Source organism: Neolamprologus multifasciatus, chromosome 13 (genome assembly GCF_963576455.1).
Source record: "Neolamprologus multifasciatus chromosome 13, fNeoMul1.2, whole genome shotgun sequence".
In the NCBI taxonomy this organism is placed as follows: domain Eukaryota; kingdom Metazoa; phylum Chordata; class Actinopteri; order Cichliformes; family Cichlidae; genus Neolamprologus; species Neolamprologus multifasciatus.
In genome coordinates, this window is record NC_140451.1 from 20,080,768 (window position 1) to 20,101,071 (window position 20,304).

Genomic DNA, 20,304 nt, shown 5'->3' on the forward strand with positions numbered 1-20,304 from the left:
ATGAATGCACTGACTTGAGATAATTAAGTGATTGCGAGCAGCATGTACATGAGCTGTCACTCCAATCTCCAGCCACGTCACACTTGGAAACACAAGTGTGGCCGGACAGCCGCCCGTCGTCTTTGATCTGGGCTCATGCATACAAAATCAGGTCAGGCCATAATCACACACACTCGCATGCAACACGCATGCACACTCTAGGCCTTGGGAGACACCGACTGTTTTCAAAGGGCCACAGTTCTAGGACCTCTGTAAAGGATGAGTGACAGTCAAGCACGCAAAGGAAGAAAAGAAGGATAAAGGAAGAGAATAGGAAAGGGAACAAAGTGACAAACCCATTCAGTTCTTTAGAGGTTCTGCTACTTAAAATAGTGTAAAAAAACTAAACTAAAAGACATAACTTACAGCTTCCGGCTTAGGCTTGACCACTTTCATGAATGCGCCCCTTTCCTGTGCCTCCATCCCTTCTCTTTTGGTTACTTTCCTGGTGTCCAGAAACTTCAGTTGTGGCAACTTGTACAGAACAAAGTACCTGTAATGAGACAGGAAAAACTGAGCATTAACATACTGTTGCCATAAAAGGCCTCCTTGTAGGTCTATTCTTGACAAAGAGACAGACTATCTGAGGAAGTGTGTAAACCGTGATACACTAATCAAACTGACACAAATTCTAATATGTAAATGCAGGCATCAACAAAAGTTGAAAAGAAGCCATGTTTACTCAGATTTAATAGTGATGCAGATTTAATGGTGATATTTTCTTGTATGTAATAACCTTCAAAGCTGATAAGAAAAAGTATGACATATAAATAGCATGAAAGAAGATACAACCCGTCTGCTGGAGCTGTCATTCTGCAAGCATCACAGATATCTCTCTAAGCTTTCAGACACACTGTCTTTCATTGGGAGGGAGAGAAACGTCAAAAGATAATGGTTGGAATACACAGATGACAACAGATCCTTTCACTGGCAGGCAGGAATAGAGGAACCGGTATGTCAGGGGTAAGCTGGTAGCTAAAAAGGACACGCATACAGCACCTAAGTGGAGGGTGAGAAAGGACGGGGGATATGTCCAAAGACAAGACCTGTGTGCAGAGAGCCGTGACAAATTGATGATGGTGATGGCGATGAAGGGAGATGGCAAAGCCTGTGTAAAGTTTTCAACACCTGAGGATAATAAGGAGGGGGATTACATTTAGACTGACACGGAATATAAAATATGTTTGTGCAAAATTAAGGAAAAAAAAAACATTTAAAACAGTCTGAAAAAACAAAGCAAAGCAAACAGACAAACGTTTAAATGATCATCAATAGAAAGACCGCATTTCTAAATGTATGATCACTTTTCATCTTTCCTGTGACACGATCAAATATACGCTTCTATATGAAAAATCTTCAAGCCTTGACACAAGGTTTGCAAAAACAAACAAACAAACAAAAACACCTATATTGACTTACTAATTGATCATCAAACTAATTGTCATCTGTAAGTCAAAATTTTAGGTTAGCATGTCAAAATCTTGACTTTCATAACTTGAAATTGAGAAATTTCTAATTTTTGAATAACTTATTCAAATAAATTCAAATAAATTTGAATTTCAACACACTCTAAGATGAGTCAAAAATGTAAAATGCTCAACTTGAAACTTTGATGACTCAAATTTTTAACTTAGCTCTGCCTGTTATTTTTAAGTGGCAGCATGAGCTTGAGCTTCCACATTTGCCAAATCAAACATATGGAATGAACCCTTGTGAATAATTTAACAGCCAAAAGTGTTCGTTTGCATTTTTCTATTCTTTTTTTAAATATACAAATTACCTGCTGTGCAGTCTTTGGATCCTCTAGCACACACACAACTTCACACAGCGTTGTTGCAAATAGCTAAAAAAGTTGATGCTCACAACACTGTCAACCTAAATTTTAACCTGAACCTGAACATTACTGTCAGCTATTAAACTATAAGCATTTACCCATAACTGCGCAGACGACTGATGTTATCATGAAATGCTATCATTGCTATATTGCTAATGTAGCATTAAAAAAGTAGCTAGCAGCTATCGCTAATGATAAAACAATAAAGTGAATCTGGGAGCCTGGCAGCAAACTTTGTCATGCTCTAGAAAGTATTGTTTTCTTAGGATGAACCAATCATTTATGTCTAGACAGAAAGAATATTTTACAATGCTATTTGACACCAAAACAGTGTCAAGTCACCAGAAGCAAGCACAAACTTGCTGTATGTTGTATTGACAAGTACAAACTGTAGTATAGTGACAACCCTAAATGACACTACGCACCTGCTGATAAACCACTGGAACAGGTAAAAAGGACTTAAAAAACATTGAATTAAAACTGTATTTGATTTTTTAATAGTGTGCCAGACTAGAACAATGAGTAAGTAACAATGGCAGTTCTTGTGGTATTGGAGACAATAGAAAGCGTGCCTTTAGAGGGGAGAGTGTTTTCAACAGCTGGTCTAACTCTTCTGTGCATGATATTTTTGACATCCAAAAAGTTTGCTTCTCTCTTCTACCATAAATTTAAACCGATTTGAAATATCTTGATGACAGATACCCAAGATTCAAATGGGATTCTTGGACTTGAATTTTTTTCTTTTTTCCTAAAATAAAGTAAGCACGTTGTCCAGGATTATTATAGCTGAGAATAAATCAAATAATGTTTCTAGAAATGAGGCCTAGCTACTAAAAAAGAGCTCCTTTGCTGGTGAGAGCTCCACCACTCAAATCCAAGAGGCCCCTTCCCAATCCAGTGTCTCCCTCCATGTAGAAAGACTTTGTTCAGGGCATTTTCATGATGAAATGTGAAGATGCCCTTGGGAGACATGTAGAGAGGTTATTCTCCATAGGTAACCTACCATCACAGGGTCAAAGCAGATGACAAGGCTCTGTCAGCCAGTGGGGATATTAATGATTCAACTCAACCACAGAGGGAGGATAAGAAAGCGAGAGAGACAGAGGGGGTAGAGTGGAGGGTTGGGCTTGGTTGTGGTGGAGGGTTGGGATATGTTGACTAGTGAAAGAGAAAAAGAGTAGCTACTGAATACTTTGACAATACCAAAATATGGCTTCTGACACCCTTTGAAGTATATCTGGTTCTAACAGCGAGACTAACATCTAGAACAGTGCAATTTGCTTTTTATTAAGGGGGCATGGGACGCAATAACACACATGTAATAAAAGTCAAATAATAAAACATTTGATATTTACAATGGCAGCATTAATTGGTGCATTAAATTCAAGGGGAAGTCTGTTAGAGAATTCCTTAAGTTCTAATGATTGTCTGAAATTCGTAAAACCCAAGTTATCCTTCATTTACTTGTTGCAAACTTTATTCTCCAGATTGAATAAAGTTTAGAACAAGTTAAACTCCAGCTAAACAAAAACAAACATTTTATACCCGTTTGTTTCACTGTGTTTATTGGCACATCAGGAAAGTTCATTTTAATTGTTAGCTGAAATTATTTGAAAGAATATTAACACAAGTGCTTCCAAACAATCATTACACTCAGTAATGTCTGGGGTGAAGGAAAAGAAAAGAAATCATTAGCATCTCTTTGATCAGCCACAGCGGAGAAATTGGAAAAATTGATGACGTCTTATAATGTAAGGGATTACAAGTACATTAGAAATATTTTAAAGAGAATTATACTGCCAGAACATTTTAAACCAAAGTTACTCTGAGGAGTCCTGTGCTGAATAACCATTTCCCACTATTTATGTATAATATTAGAGAACTGAACTCTTGTTATTGTAGTACTACGAATGGCCACTGAGCATTTGTACAGTTGCCTAATAAAAGAACGCTATCTAAACTCCCGTGCAGACTACACAATGCTGTGCGAATAGTGTATTTCTATGTCACTGCACTAATTGGGGCACCGATGCAGCACACCAGGGTATTTCACTTGAGAGACCAAAAGCTCCTGAGGCATTGGGCTGGGTATTTATTGCCCAAGGCCAGTGCTGTCACGACCTGCATACAGCCTAACCTTGTCAGACATGAAATCTGCATCACGCTCAAATTGATGTTTTACTATGTGACACATTATGAATATTACATTACAGGACCATAGACGTTGTCAGTCAAAACAGAACAGCTTTCCTTACCAGTAAGATAAGGATGCGAGAAGAAGGGGGAAAAGGGGGGAGCAGGGGAGGGAAAGTGAGAGCGATGGGTGGTGGTGGCGGCGGTGTTGGTGGGGGGGGGGAAGAGAAAGGGAGACAAAAAGAGAGAAGAAAGATTATTCAAGAAAGGCATGGGTGGTAAATGATTAATAGGCAACACAGAGTCAGAAACAAGCACTTAGGGCTAAAACAGACAAAAGAGAGTATGCTTTTCGCCTTTTATCGCATTTCATGTAAAGGACCCTGACAAATGGTGGTCATATTGCATGGCTTGAGGCCTGGCTTGATGTTTAATGCATCATCTGCTCTGGTAAGGCAGGGTAGTAAACACTCATTTGTGGTGGTGACTAGTCACACATGAAATCCATTTTGCAAACTGGAGTGTAGAGGGGCCAGTTGACAAAGCTTTTAGAGTGATGCGGTTGAATCCACAGTCTGCTTATGAACTGCAGGAGCTGTTTGTTTAAAAAAAAGGAACATCTCCAAAGACATTATTTATAAAAAGCTATCATTCTGAACAGTTGAGTATCTAAAAATCTAAACACATAATGATCTTCCTTATACAAGATCGATACATAACATCAACAGACCTGTATCGCTGGTAGTCGTCCTCATCCTTATCCGGGCTGACCAGCTGGTTAGGACAGGCCTCATTTCCCAGCAGGCTTAGGTACTCGAGTGATGGGGTCACATCAGCCAAGTGTTCCAGCAAGGCCTCGATATCAGTCAGGTGTCAAAGGGCGGATGTCAAGGACCTCGTGCTGTTAATTACATTAGCATTTACTACCCGCACAGCCCCTCCCAGGCCTGGCTCCACAAAAACACATCACTGTCAAATTTACTGAGGTGCTCAAAGAGGCTAGTCAGTGGCTTTGTGAGACTGGGCAGACAGAGGGGCAATTTAAGGTGCAGGCTTTGGCATATAGTAGTGACACAATTTGGCTCCTGCTCTCTCTCTTTCTCTTGATCGCTCTCATTTCCTAGGTGGCCGGGTGCAGAACAGTGACAAAATGATGGATGCCCTGTGGTTTCAACAGTCCGTGCTTCTCAGAGCTGTGCCGTGGAAAACTTTTGCGAAACGTGGAAAAAACAAACAGCCCCTAAGCAGGCACATTCATCACTAATACATTCACTTGGAAAATTGAGCCCCAAAGTGTCAAAATACAACTGCACTAATGCAGTGCTCGAGCTTTAAAATGGCACCGTGCCACGACAGGATGTACATAATTGGCCTATTAGCATGTGCCGACCACTTCACAACCAAACTCAGCGCACAGTCCCAGATGCACACTTCAAGGAGTCCCAGTTTTAATGTTGACTCTGGAAGTGTGTGTGTGTGTGTGTATGTGCGAGAGAAAGAGTAAGCATCGTTACCCAGTAGGATCTGCGTAACCAGAGAAAAACAGGACACATTGCTAAAGCTGTTCTGAAGCTTGGAGGGGAAGTTCACACTTCTCTGACTGATCATAAACAGCTTCGCAGTGTGTCTTAAATTTAGGTTGGCTGTGCAGAGCTCTGGTTTTTAACATGTTTACGTTGGGTGGCAAGTAGAACGCAAGATGGTTCGAATAAATGTGATCATTAAGTGACAAATAATACCAGGACAATTCTATAGCAGTGAGGAAAACGGTGCAATACAATATTAAAGCTGATGCAAATACATTAGTGCAAATTAAAGCTAAAGAAAAAAGAAACAAATCAACCAACTATATTTCACAAATATAATGTCTCGCTCATTGGATCTGGTTTTAATTTGCTACTTTTTTATTCTTTTTGAAAATAGAAAAAAAAGATATGTTGACAGTTAAAACGGATTCCACTAGAGGTCCCTGTGGTTCAAAAACTAGTCCAGTGTAAAGCTCTGCGACAGCAAACTTCTTGTACACTCTTTTGCAACACCCAGTGCTTCCTGCAAAGCCGTGGCATAACAAAGTGGCTTTTTGAGACAATACAGGAAGGCAGTGACACAACAATTAATATGAAATCAGCTGCTGATGCCGACACAGAGGCCTGTAAATAATGTCTGCGTTGGAAAATGCAAATCAGAGGCTGAGCAACGGCCTTGAAAGGATATGTGGTTCTTGTTAAGCGTCAGGGTGTGGAGGTTGGGTAACCTGGGCAACTGGAGGTCATTTCCAAGCAGATTGTTGTCGACGATCAGCTCTTCCAGCTCAGTGAACATTTTGAGGCCTGCCAGTGACCTGCAATGATAAGGAAGCAGGAAAACTGTTATGGCTTTAAATCTGGTAAGCTGTTATTGTGAAGAAATAAATATTTCAGCTCTCTTTCATGCACCAAGAGAGTATGGGTCTGGGCCTGTCAGGGAAGTGAATGACAAGAATTAGTGGTGCTGAGCTCCCCTGGCATGGTGAGGCATCCTTCAGCGGCTGGCAGGATGAGGGATGGGGGTCACTTGTGAGTAGCCAGGATTCAAAACAAAAGGCTTCAGAAATGCAGCGGGCAGGATGAATTTGTCAATGTCTTGTGCCTTGAGGCACCCAGTTTCGCCTGACCCTAACCCTCCATTCCCAAGACAAATCACTCTGTCACAGTTCACCTTCACTCCCCAGACACAAATTTAACTTGTCATCCATCATTTTCACAGAGGAACTGGAATACACTTGCAATCACAGATGGAATGGAAGGGAAACTTTTTTTTTTGCAACTGTGCCATGATAGGGGTTAGTGTCAGGATTTTAACATCAAAGGACTATTTTCTTTTCCTCCTAAAGGAATCATTTTGCCTTTCCGTTTCTTTTTATGACGCAGTGCAAAGGAAGGTGAAGGGTCATCTCAACTCCTTTTCCTCTCTGTCCCTCTTGCACACATTCACACAGGCATAAAAATGACGTAGGGCCGGTGTTAGGGCGCTGCAAAGTTCAAGCCATAGAAGCTGCACAAAGGTAATGCGTGTGCTGTCTAATCCCTCGCACTATTAGCCCTGCATGTTAAAGTGTCCTGAGTGGCTTTATTGATATCTAAATCTGACAAAACACAGACAGGGTAACTCTCAAGATCTCTTATTCACCGCTCATATTTTCATTAAATGTGGAATTTCTGAATATTAAGTACATTTGACAGCACTAATCATTCTTTCCAAGCTCTACACTAAACAGATAAAATGTTTTCTGGTAAAAGTAAAAGCAGATGGATTTGAAAATGCAGTTATATAAATATAAATCCAAGTGAGCAATGTCACATCTCTACATGACAAACTCAAGGTTCACCGATGTCTAAATAACTGCAGCATGAACTATTGCTCCTCTCTGTATCTGCCTAGTGTCATGAGCTGCCTAGCGCACACAACTCTTGTGACAACATGCATATGGAAAGCATGAAGCAGTGTGCAATATGGAAACAATGTATAATGTACAGAATAGATTATGGAAAAGGATAATGAAAAGGCAAGATTAAGACTTTGGGAAAAACGGAGGACAGGCTGTAGTATAAATCTAAGATCCTATCAAGATTTTAACTTTTACAACTAATTGGTAACTCAGTTCCCATATGTGCACTTTAATTACACACTTTTAATTAGCCTGTTCAGTTTCTCATTCACTTTTCCCCACCCACCATCCGAGGTCCACCGAGGCATAGTCCATGATCCAAGAAGTACTGTAGACGCTGGCAGCAGACATACTGCCAGCAGCTTTGATGTACAAAGCAAAAATGTTGCAACTACCTTCTTGAGTGGAAAACAATAAATCAGCAAATTCATTGTTGACTTGCGAGTGAGGCAGACTCGTTTTAAAGACATCAACATTTTGCACACACACACACACACACACACACACACACACACACACACACACTCGACACCCACAACAACTGACAGCACCTAGCCAGCGTGCTGGGAAAGCCGCTAGCTGACAACGTCTTATCAGGTCTGATTAATGCGCTGGCAAGATGGATGAACGGTGAGATGTGCCAGTTTTATGACATTTTCTGGTTGCTTGTATTTTTTTTCTCCCCACAATGATACTTTTCATTTATAAAGGCATAAAAAAAGCTACAGTATAGTTAGCTCAACAGACAATACAAGTAAACACTTCCAATGTAGTGACAATAAGTTAACTTTTCTGTTCCTTTTGAGTACATTCTGTGTCATCTGCTGTCCTGGGATTTGTCCATATGCCAGTACTGCTTATGCAAATCCACAAGTAGTAGTAATATATACACTGTAGGCTACTTGTGGCTAGGCTACTGGCTCTAAAGCCAAAAAATGGGAATGCAATTAATACATTTATTTGCACTTTTATTGTATTTGTCCTGACAGGATTTCAGTACAAAATGCAATTAAACGCTGCATATAATCTTTGTTTAAGTATAGGTATACCACACTGGATAACCATTATTTAATTCACTGTGAACAAAGCTTGCTAACAAACTACTGAAACCTGTGTGTGTGTGTGTGTGTGTGTGTGTGTGTGTGTGTGTGATGGGCTGCAGTCCTGTGGGTTATGTTATTAGCTGCTCGGTTAAAGAGAGCCGCATGGCTCAGGAGGGAGCCTTATTAATTGTTGTTTTCATGTCACCACTACTGCGTGCACTGGCTGATTTAATCAGTTAAATTCACAGCCAGGGGAGAGCCACAGAGTCCCATCCAGCATTAGCTACAGTGCAAGGGATTGAACTTCTAATACTCTCCAGCTTTCTTTGCTCCCTCTGCAAACTTCCATAACTGGTTTCATTACTTTTTATAAGCGTTCTTGTTTTAATGTGTGGCTCTGAAAACAAAGTTTAGGCACTGCAGTAAAAGTACTTTACCCCCTTAAGAAAAGGGGTAGGGTTTGCTGTTAAAAAGACTAATGAGACTAACCCAGAGATGTGGTAAATGGCAGGCACAGGCAAAATGCTAAAATTGTACAGTGAAATATACACACCAAACATTTTGCTTTAAATGTTTCATACACCTGCTAGTATGACAGATCCCATTATTTTAATAGTATAATTAATTATCAAAAAGGTAAGTGTAATATTTTTTTAACAATAAACATAATAATTAAATAGAATAAAGAATTTTATGGAAGTGAATTACTCCCAAAAATAATTTACCATTTCACCATCACAAATTTAGAAAAGCTACAATAAAAAAAACAAAAACAAAAAACAACAACAACAACCAAAAAACCTATTACCTAGAAAAAGAGAGTGAGCGAGCGAGCGAGAGGGAGGGAGAGAAAGGCGGTAGCTTTAACGAGGTGAGGCGATGAATCCTCTCCTTGTTAAGATAATTATGATCAGCCTCATTGTCAGAGCTAATACTTCACACAGGCTGTCTGTACGCTTTGACTACCACTTAGCCTGTGTAAGCCCACCATCATACATCATACAGCCCCATGTGCATAAGTGTGTGCTCTCGAGCTTACACAAGTAGCGCATGTATGTGCTGAAACCTCCATTATCCGCAAAGATCCAGCCTATTGAACACAGAGGGGAGACATAGCAATATTTAGCTGGAGCAGAGGAAGCTCGGCACAGGGAGCACAGACAAGGACACTGGAGAGGAGACACTGACCCAGAGAGCAGCTTTGCCAGATCAATACACTAATACTGATGCAGACATAGTGATTGATAAACCACTGCTGACAACAGAGGGAAGAAAACTCTCGACCATTATTGGCTGAAATGTCAGTCACTTCTGCCAATGGTGTGCACTAGTGTCATGTTGGATATCCTCAGGCAGCACATGAAAAATGAAGAACAGCAGCCCGGGCTCTTTTACATGTGTTCCACAGTCTCCCTCCTTGTGTCGGCTGAAGAGGATAGGTCAAACATGGAGTTTGTCTAAGCCATTACAGAGCTATAAAGTAAAACAACCTCAAAGCCTCCTTTATTACTGAAATGGCGATAGAGATCAGAGGTCGCATCCTTGCAGCTAGCAGTGTAGTACTTAAAAGTTCCAGAGTCTAATGTATATTAAAACACATGCGCACACAAATCCCTTGAAAAGCTTGAGAACCCTCACAGCTGTGGTCCACAGCTCAGGAGCCAATGTCCCCTCAAAGGTTGCATCAGTGCGAGAAAAAAAGCAATGCACACCTATTCTAAATGGAGGGCAAGAGCTGCAGAGTGACAGGCATACTGACATACTGTTCAGAGGGCAACAGATAAATGTTTGATGAATTGACCAATACTGTGGCCATGATGGCCCTCATATGTGCATAATGGACTATTCAGAGCACACTTCGGATTGCCTGCCAGGATAAGGTACTGTAATGAATGGTAAAAGGAACTGGACCTGAAAAAGCCAGCATGTGGACTGGCTTTAATAAACTTAATAAGAAAAGGTGAATGGAGGAGGGTTGGCTAGAGATGAAGGAAGAAGGCCGTAAAGCCATTCAGCCTTAAATAGTCAAAAAATATCCTGATGGTTCTTTCAACTCTGTATACTGCAATATATCTGTCAGTCTTTATGTGCAATTTAAAAATATCCATATTCCCAAACAATCCCATTTTCCCACATCTCCCACTTTGATTATGTTATCTAACACTTTGCATTACAAATCCACTTATTTCAAGAGAGACGTTGAAATTTCATTAGATAACTGCACCTCCTTGATAACTGACATTAAAGAAATTGATTTCAATGAAAAAACGAGAAGGAATAGATTTGCTTCATCTAGTTTTAGAGACATTTGAGATTTATATTCATACAAAAGTCTAAAGCTTATATGACACCAGATGAATCCACGGAGCTAATATTAGTATACGTGTAAAAAGCGTAAAAGGTGCGGTTTGAAAATACAGACAGTAGGGAAAGAAATATGTAACCTATTAATACAACAAGTCTCCATTAGTTCAGCATAGCTGTATTTCGTTACTCCAGCCCGCAATGGAAACACGAGTAAATAGCCTAAAATACCAAAAATAAGGCATCAAAACAGTGCTGGGATTAGCTCATGATAAATAAGATGACATTATCTGTAAAGCAAATTAATGCCCTGCAACCCCTCGAGCCCCCCTACCACCTCCACACTACACTGATCAGGTCTCTTCCAGCGCTCTCCCCTCCAGCTACAGTTTATGGTCTATACGTGGCTCTGCACACGCACCTCTGATGGGGATGGTGAATTAGGCTGTCATTATCTGTCTCTATCTCCCCCCCCCAAAGCTCTCGCCAACCCCTGTCTTGCTCACATGCAGACAGTCACTGCTCAGTGTGGCACTCCTCTCTCTCTGTATTGCAAGGCCTCAGGTGGCAGTCATTTAAAGATCACACATTCAGGACACACGTAGCCTTCCTTTGAATGCATGTCAATTCACACATGGAAAGGGGATTACAAGTCTCCTCCCAGGCAGCTGCAAATTACTATTAATGGCAATGCAAATCATTAGAGTACATTTGGCGCCGCCAGCAAATCTCTTCTTTATGTGGGCTCACTCTTAATCTGTTTTGAATATTGCACTATGCTTGCTCCCGTGTGCGAAAGCATCGGGAGCTACAAAGCTGTCAATTGATAGTGGCATGATAGAGTGAACTTTACCGAGGGTTACATCATTTGCTAAAACAAACAGATATTTTTAGAGAGCGGAAACCTGTGAAACATAATTATCAAAGTTCTTTTTTGATAGAGATGTTAAATATCAACCCTCGTTACTTTGCTTTACATGAGATTATTAAGTGAGAAGTGCAGATACAGTTGTTGTAAATGTCTACACCACGGTGCATTTGTCTGAAATTTTAAAGCTGCTAATACCACCGTGGCTCCAACAGTGTCTGAGTTATAGACTACCCCTGTGGATATTCCCGCTGAGCGTGTGAGGTTAATATTCTGTCTCAATGTCATTAGGGCTGGCAGAAGGTCTGAGAGCACTGTGAATCAGACAGGGAGTGATCCTGTCAGTTCGCACACACCTTCTCACGCACGCACACATGCAAAGACCCATGGCCTACAAAATCAAAACCGCTGTACTGTGGTCAGCATCGCCTGGCCTTACCGACTTCCCTTGCTGAATAATGACCCTGGACCAGCCCTTTTCCGAGGGATAAGAGCTTGACAGACATTCCTGTCTGGCCCAACCTCATAAGCCTCACTTGACCCCAGTTTGGCACGGGATGAAGTCTAAGCTCTAACAACGACCTAATAGAGAGGTAGAAGCGAGTCGCCCATTTGAAATTGAGAGCTGACACAAAGACAGGTGTTCCCTCGTGTGCAGCAACAAATCGTACACCGTGAATTGCGTCATAAGCGCAAAATACATCATCAGAGCCCACGCTGCACCCCCCTCCTCGCAGTACCTGGACTGTGCTCACAATACGGCCCATGCATCTTGTGAATGTTTGTATTAAAAGATTAGTTGTCTATCCACATGACAAATACCCTCCCTTCTCAGTGAACGGGAACTGGAAATCAATTCACTGATGGCATCGCAGTCAGTGAGGACATCAATGCGGCACAAACAAGCACATGCAATCGCTCATGCATGCCGCATTTGGCTCACATATTGGTGTGTACATAAAACATTTAAAAAAGCCTCCCACAATAATTATATTTCCCATAAGCATTGATTTTATTATTATTTTTATTAAATAAAATAATACACATCCATTTGTTTTGAATATAAGGAATATTAACTGGAAATGAACTTGTAATAAAATAAGCTGTAAAAAAATAACATTAAATAATGGATGGTGCGATTTGTGAGGAAGAATCCCTCAGTGCTGTGTCTGCCTGTACACTCTGTCATTACAGTGTTCAGGCTCAGTGCTTGTCAACATTTCCCTGAGAGGGGGAGCCATCCCGCATTACGTTAGAGTGAGTTCAACTGTCAACTGCCAGCCATTTGTATGCCTCAGCATCCACCTAATAGCAAATAATCACTACCCCGCGCTCTCTTCATGGCAAATGATCGATGTTGTCTTGATGTCTGATGGATGACCCTACCAGAGTGATGTCCAGGCATGCATTAAAAACCACCTCTATGAAAAGCCTGTCAGTCTGATAAAGGGGGCGCACGCAAAATCCCGTGCGTGTGCGCAAACTGCCGCTTAGGGAAAGGAAGGAACGCAGATAAAGGAGAAAATGAACAGAGTGAGAAGTCGTGATTCAACTGAACAATAAAGCAAAACGAGAAAAAAAAAGAGAGGAAAGGCTAAAGATAATTTCTTTATATTAGCGGTGAATTTTATAATGCGACGGGGCCTGTGGTGTGATTGGTAGACAGCATTACCAGAGGTAGACTACTCAAGTACCACCTGGGATGCTTTTTCTCCTCTCACCCTCTCTCGAACACACAAACAGCTCCCTATTACCCCTCAGTGTTCAGATTAAAATGCACAGCACCACAATCTTTGATCTCCCACTTGCTGACACAAATCCTTTCAAGCCTCAACATTTTCCTGCAAAGGTAATTAGTGCTAATTAAAAAGTTTCGAAAGCAGTCTACGGCTGCTGTTGATGCTGCCGCTGCTGGTGCTCAGGCTTGCCCTCCGTCAGAATACCCATCTACCCCCTCCCCGGGTCTTGCGGATGTGTGTGTCAGCCGTGTTCCTGCCTCTTCTCTGTAAAGAATCCCACAAATAGACAACGCTATTCAGCAAGATGATTTGAAGTAGCAGGATGAAATCTGGAAGCCCAGTAAGGGGTCTAAAGTGGTGGTTCCCCCACCCTCCTCGTACAAAACTATGCTCTGCTGGAGAACATGTAATGACACATTAACAAATAAAAATCTAACAAATGGAACAGGTGTAGTCTTTAATTGGAATATCCTAGCTTGTGGGGCTAAAACATGGAGTAATTAACTTGATAAGGGATTCAATTTGTTGCAGAGAAACATTATTCAGCATAGGCTGTGATTTGCATAATGATAACAAATACCAAAACCCCAAATTCTTACAGCTTCCTGAATAAACACGCTAGCGATTAAATAATTTTATGTTTACTGGGATTCTGATAATTTGAGAGAAAGATTCAACTTCAGTCTGACAGTGCTATCATTCACTCATTCGCCTGCCTGCCTTATTGCTTTCATCAAGCCATTATTATGATATAATTAGCTGCCTTTCTAGCATATTATTAAGTGGCTCGCTGAATGTCAGGTACAGCAGCGTCGCAGAAATGACACACACACACACACACACACACACACAAAAAGCAATGTCGTTGCACAGTGTTTCAAAAAGATAATTACATAATCTCAGCATGGAGAGCAAGCAGAAAAGTGATAATTAGACAAGTATTCCTGCCAATTAAAGTATCAAGCCTTGTGTGTGTGTTTTTTCTTCTGTGTGATACAGAGCTTTCTGCAGTTCCATGCGACATGTGACAGGATTATAGTGTTATTGTAAAATTCATCATTATAAGTACGTGTTCTCAGTGCAGCTTGCGGCTCGGTTTACTAGAAGCTGTGAGGTTTTTAAAGACTTGAGTTGAGTAACAATAAAAGCCACGAGTAGGTTTGGCTTCAAACCTATTAATAGGCTTCATGATTGACATGGATGTGTACTAACAAGAAAAAAAAATAGATTAATAAATAACAACAAAAGTTACCGATTTGACCTTTGGGATAGTTCTTTCTTTCGTCAATGTTGTGTGTGTGTGTGGTTTTTTTGTCTTGTCTTACACCACAAAAAGAGATAATAGAAGATGTCACCGCACAAGGCTGCCTGAAATGGAATGCCATCATTTTAATTTAAATGTTACATCCTCTGTGACATCGCTGTCGATGCATAATTGGCACCGAATCCCAGTTTGGATGTACATATTTATCATTCAGCGTGAGACATTCAAAGATACCGACAGATATGCTACTTTGATGGGATGACAGTCAGATGTGTGTGTGTGTGTGTGTGTGGGGGGGGGGGGGGATGTAACGGCAAATCAACTGTCACGCTGTCATTTAATGTTTTTGTCATAACTTTGCACATAAACACGCAAGATTAGAAATAACAAACGAGCTGTAGGCCGGAATCAGCCTTCTTGCTCCAGAATTGAGTAAAACGGGTCAATTTGATCCACGCACAAATAGATCAAACAACACACACATTTTTTTTTTTAAAAGAACCAAAAACATAGTAAATGATGGGCACTTTTCTCCAAAAAGGTTGCGACAAACTTCACGCTGTGTACGTTTAATTATCTGTCAAAAACCAGAACATTTTAAATCAGCGCACACACATTAAAAGACTTGCTTGCTGTATATACAGGAAACACTTATAATCTCGCAAAAGCGAGCAGGTATTTAAAAACTAACAGCACAGAACTTTTAGCCTCCCCCTTTTGGCTCTGGGTGTAACTACACAGACACTGTCTCCATACAAATTTTCCACCATATGCTCCATCTTACTCCTAACTGCCGTAGCCTGCTCCACAGATCCGCTCTTCACCTCTGGCAAACTAATCATTGTCAGCTGGCATAAACATTTTTACCAGTGTTGCCATAGGCACCAGATTTACTACTCGGGCATATTGCAAAACACAGAGATATTTATCTGAAGTTGATAAGCTTAATCGGTGTTGCGTGAACTTGTTTGGCAAAGGGCTTGTAGACTTTCATTTACATGTCAAAGTAACGCAAACCACCTCAAACACAAGATGTAGTGGTCCATGTGCACGCACTGGAAACAACTTCAGCAATGCAACTTTCCGAGGATGAAAAAAAAAAAGAAAAGAAATGAAAAATCTCTCGCTCTCTCCTTTCTCCACACTGTCTCCCCTCCTCACCTCGCCTCTCTCTGTGTCTTACCGCTGGCCCATTACCTTTACTGAGTGAGGCTCATTAAAGAAGGCAAGTTGAGTCAAATCTTTCTGTAATTCAGCAGAGGTGAATTGCTGTCAACATCATTAACCGTCATTTCTCCAATTCACTTCAGTACTTATGAAGTGTTCTTTATTGTGTAATGATCCAAATCTCTTCTCTAAATCACCCCTCTTCAAAGGCCCTGGAGGACATACCACCCATGCAGCCGGCTGACATGCTACAGGGCCAGATTAAACATGGCTCCATCAGTGTGTTCCGCTTTGTAGCTGAACACATCCAGCGTTTCATCCTGCACTGCAGCGAGAAAGGTGCGTTTCGCAAAAAGGTAACGGCAAAAGAAGCATAAAGGTGATTTAGCTCTTATATGCAAAGAGCTTCTACTGACACTGCTTCGCTTTACTTGGATTTTCTGCACTACATGACCTAAATTCTGCCAATAACCTTCTTACCTCTCTTTCTGTTTCTCAATACTGTTTACAGATAGTTCAATGATCTCATAGGGCTATTGGCCAGACTGGCTCCATGGCTAATTACAGTGAGAGCTGCCCTGCTTGTCATGCTAGATGTCCTCTGAGTCCTGTCTTAAAAGAAGCTTCCTTTGTGCCTCCGCCATTGTGTGTCCCCCAGTGCTCAGTGTCATGCTATGCAATGTCTTCCAGGCCTTGTGTTGGGGAAAGCCTCTTTTGTGCAGCCACCATTGTGTGTCCTAGTGCTGAACCCCCTGCTAGGTAGGAACACAGACAAAGTGCAGCAGGGGAATGCTTCTCAGAGACCTAAGACCTACAGTAAATCTTCAAACAATTTAAACAAACAAAAACGGCCGCTGTGATGTGGTGTGAGTAGACAAGGAAAAGCAGATGAATAAGCAACATCAATTACTGGGGCTTTGACCTGCAAGCCCCCACACCATGGCACACATTTCACACCAAATCGCCCCAGATTGAAGTTGACACTGCTGGAGTGGAAACACTGACCCCTCACAAAGCTAGTGCTTCAAACTTAAGAGCAGAGGAAGGCAGGGGGCATTGATAACCTATATATACCAAGGCCAACGTACGGGACAAGGAGGGGTATGAAGAAAAAATGCACACATGTACACATACACACACACACACGCATAATAGGTCCTAGTTTGTTTTAAAGTGAGACAAAATGGCTCAATTTGTGCACTCAGGCCATGGAATTGGCCCAGCTGAGATACAAGAGGAACATGCGAGGGGACAACCGCATCAGGCCACTGATAAGGAGCCTATGAGAGGAACAAAGCCGGATGTCCAACAGGCTTACTAGTGAACCTGAGCAGGACTGGACCCTCTTTAAAGCTTGTTTTAGCCTTCCAGCTTTACCCCCGAAAAGTGCCGCTTCTCCTGAAGCCTTTTTGCTCCAGCACATAAAGCTCGCCTCTACTTTGTAAGCCTGGACAAAAGGGAAAATAAACACATGGCTCACATTTGTTCAACACACAGTAAACTGTTGTCATGAAAAGTCCCACAAAGAGAGAGAGAGAGAAAAAAGAGAGATACCACTTTAAGTTTTACCTCTTACTTAAAAAAACCTATTTTCATTATTATTTCTGATTGATACAAGAAAAAAAGGTGTAACCAGAGGTGAGAAAGATCACACGGCTCCGTCACAGTTTGTCAATACGGCGTTAACTAATCTAATAACAAACGGCTCCGGAAAAACACGCAGAAAATGAGAAGCAGTCGTGCAGCCGAAGACCAGCACCGTTGACACATTTGGGGGCATCAGGCACTAGATAGAGACAGTCCTAACAATCTCCCAATTAGCCAGAGGGGAAGCAGAAAATATGTCTCGGGTTCATGGAGCAAAGCGTGAAACTTAATAATATGACATGGCATATGAAAACACAGCATGTCTTTTTATAGCCACATGTGAAAATGAAGCAAAAATTAAGGAGGAGGAAAAGGTGCGTGTCTTTTCACTAAAAAAGAAACGTTTCGTGGCGTTTCTGTTTTATAGTAGATCGTAGGAACAGCAACAGATGTAACAAATATTTTAAAAAAAGACAAGAAGAGAGACAGTGAAGCATTTATTATGAGGGTGAATGTTTAAACTAAATGAGCTTGAAACCAGTCAAGTGCTTGCAAAACTTTACCTTCGCACATAGCAGTATCTTTGAAAACATCTTCTTTTATTTGGTTCGTAAAACTATGAAAAGTACAGTATCTTCTCAGCCTGCAGTAAAGCACAACTAACAGCAACAGTAAGATAAAACAACATTACATTACATTACATTCCTACTCCAGATAATTTCCAGTTCAATAATATGAACATTATGGGAGTCATTAGCAAATTTAATGAAAACCTAAAACCAATTTTGCCTCTGTGCAACCATGACAAATTGACAGACAGATTAGGCAGTCTGTCAGACGGGCCGAAGCGTTGTTCGCTAAGAATATCAACTCCAGACATTATCGCAAACTATTTAACCCATCTAAAAGCTCAATCTGCTCCACTAATGTATAGGGCTTATGCATGAGGACCTATCTTAAACAATGGAGGCCCCTCACTACCACCCTACTCCAGACTCACACACATTCAAACTGGATTATAATGGAGGCTATGCCAGTCAGTCAGTCAGCAGTCTTTGCAAATGGAAATCCACAGAAAGGTGTAGATGGGAATCATTTTATCTAGTTGACACACATTACAACAGAGAATTTCAAAAGAGTAAGATGGAAGCTCTCAGGTCAATTATGGTGTCAAGGCTGTCATCTCGCAATGAAATATATACCTTTGAAGAACACTTTACTCGAGGGATGGGGTAAAAAGGATGGGAAGATGTACTGTTTAACCCAGAGACCATATAAGAATATCAGAGATGATGGAGTAAAACGTGGCATGATAATGGACCATTTTCGCTGAGCACACTTTGTCAAGGAGGACAGACTACACCCACTGTCTGAAGGGTGGCATCAAGGAATATTATTTTGGTGACTGCAGCTGATTAATGGCACGGGCTGAAACAAGGTGCTTGGTCATTAACAGTTATTACGATAATAGGCAGAGGTAATTTATGTGTTTCAACCAGAAACAATGTGGCTTTCTAAGATTTTAACTTTCCAACAAAGCCGTATCAAATTAATGGTCAATCTAAACCCATTGAAAATAATAATAATTTTGAAAAAACATAAAACAACACCACTTTAAATAACAAATGCTTTAAATGTGCACATGGAAAACTTTGCTTCTCCAGTCCCTTTTTATTCTAGCCTCCAAATGTAAATGTCCTCACCCTCTGTTCAAAATATAAAATACTAACCTTCAGACAGTGAATGACAGAGGGAATTATGGGTAATTGTAGTGTCAAAAAGGGAGACAGCTGTATGATGAGATTCTGTGTCATTTAGACAATCAGAAACTTAAGAGGCAGTGTGACACATTTCTCCCCCTCCATTCGACAGGGCTCCTGACATGGCTGGTGATAATTTCCAGAAGAGAGAAAAAGAGACAGAAAAAAGTGAGCGGAGAGAGCACAAATGAAAATGGAAGTCACTGAGAGAAAGGTGTGATTTTTCCTCTTCCATATGCAGCGTGGGCCAAGTGATAGCCTGTGTGCTGCATTCATTGCTAGAATCAAGACGAAATATCCCCTTACATGTCAACCTGCCAGCTAGATAAGAGGTGTCTGAAACTCTGTATGAGATTAATACTTCCCAGCTAGAAATGACACAGGATGTGAGCAGGGTGGCGGGGGAGATTTTTGATCCCTGTGTGGTGAAGCCACTTCAACAACAGTACGAGATCTACCACCTGAAAAATACACGCCTCCTGCTAAGGTCAGAAATGTACGTGGCCAAGTATTAATGGGAAAAAATATGCCTTAAAGTATATCTGAACCCACAAATGGAGCATAAGCATAGTTGTCAGTTTTTACACGTTTACTCGGGCCATAACGAAGAGGAGATAAATGAAAAGGATGCAGTGCCTGTCAACATAATGTATTCAATAAAAGCAACATTGTCTGCTTTGTCACATTTCAAAAGTGGTGATGTGTAATTACTGTTATTTGCAGAAATAGCCTTCATTACCATCAGTGAGGGCTCTTCCAATCTGGAAAGCTCAACATCCTTCTAATGAAAATATGCTAGAACACACAATATGGAACAAAATAAAACTATGCAAGGTTAATACATCTCCATTATATACAGGAATAAATGTGATGATCTGGTCTGCTTATAGTCAATAAAGTATGCAACAGTAATGCTGTTGATAATAAAAAGAAGAATTCTTCATTACAACACCCGTCTAAAACAATGTCAAAAAGATTAAACACTACCAATCTAAAGTCTGGGGACAATCTTAATCGTGTGTGCAACTAGAAGAAGTGAGTAAGATGATGAAATATTCATGTTTAAGATCATGCTAAACATTATATAAATACTAAAGTATATTGAGATTCAAATGCGACTTAGCTCTTAACAACATTAT

General features: G+C 40.9%; 1 protein-coding gene across 1 annotated transcript in view; it reads right to left on the minus strand.

The window, feature by feature from the left end:
- The window catches only part of lrmda (leucine rich melanocyte differentiation associated), a 217,917-nt gene that overhangs the window by 68,263 nt on the left and 129,350 nt on the right, over positions 1 to 20,304 (minus strand). The window contains exons 3-5 of the mRNA XM_085183757.1: positions 6,221 to 6,347; positions 4,737 to 4,876; positions 406 to 532 (exon numbers count right to left, since the gene is read on the minus strand). Of these exons, the coding sequence (XP_085039883.1) occupies positions 406 to 532; positions 4,737 to 4,876; positions 6,221 to 6,347 (394 nt within the window). The remainder of the gene's footprint in view (positions 1 to 405; positions 533 to 4,736; positions 4,877 to 6,220; positions 6,348 to 20,304) is intronic.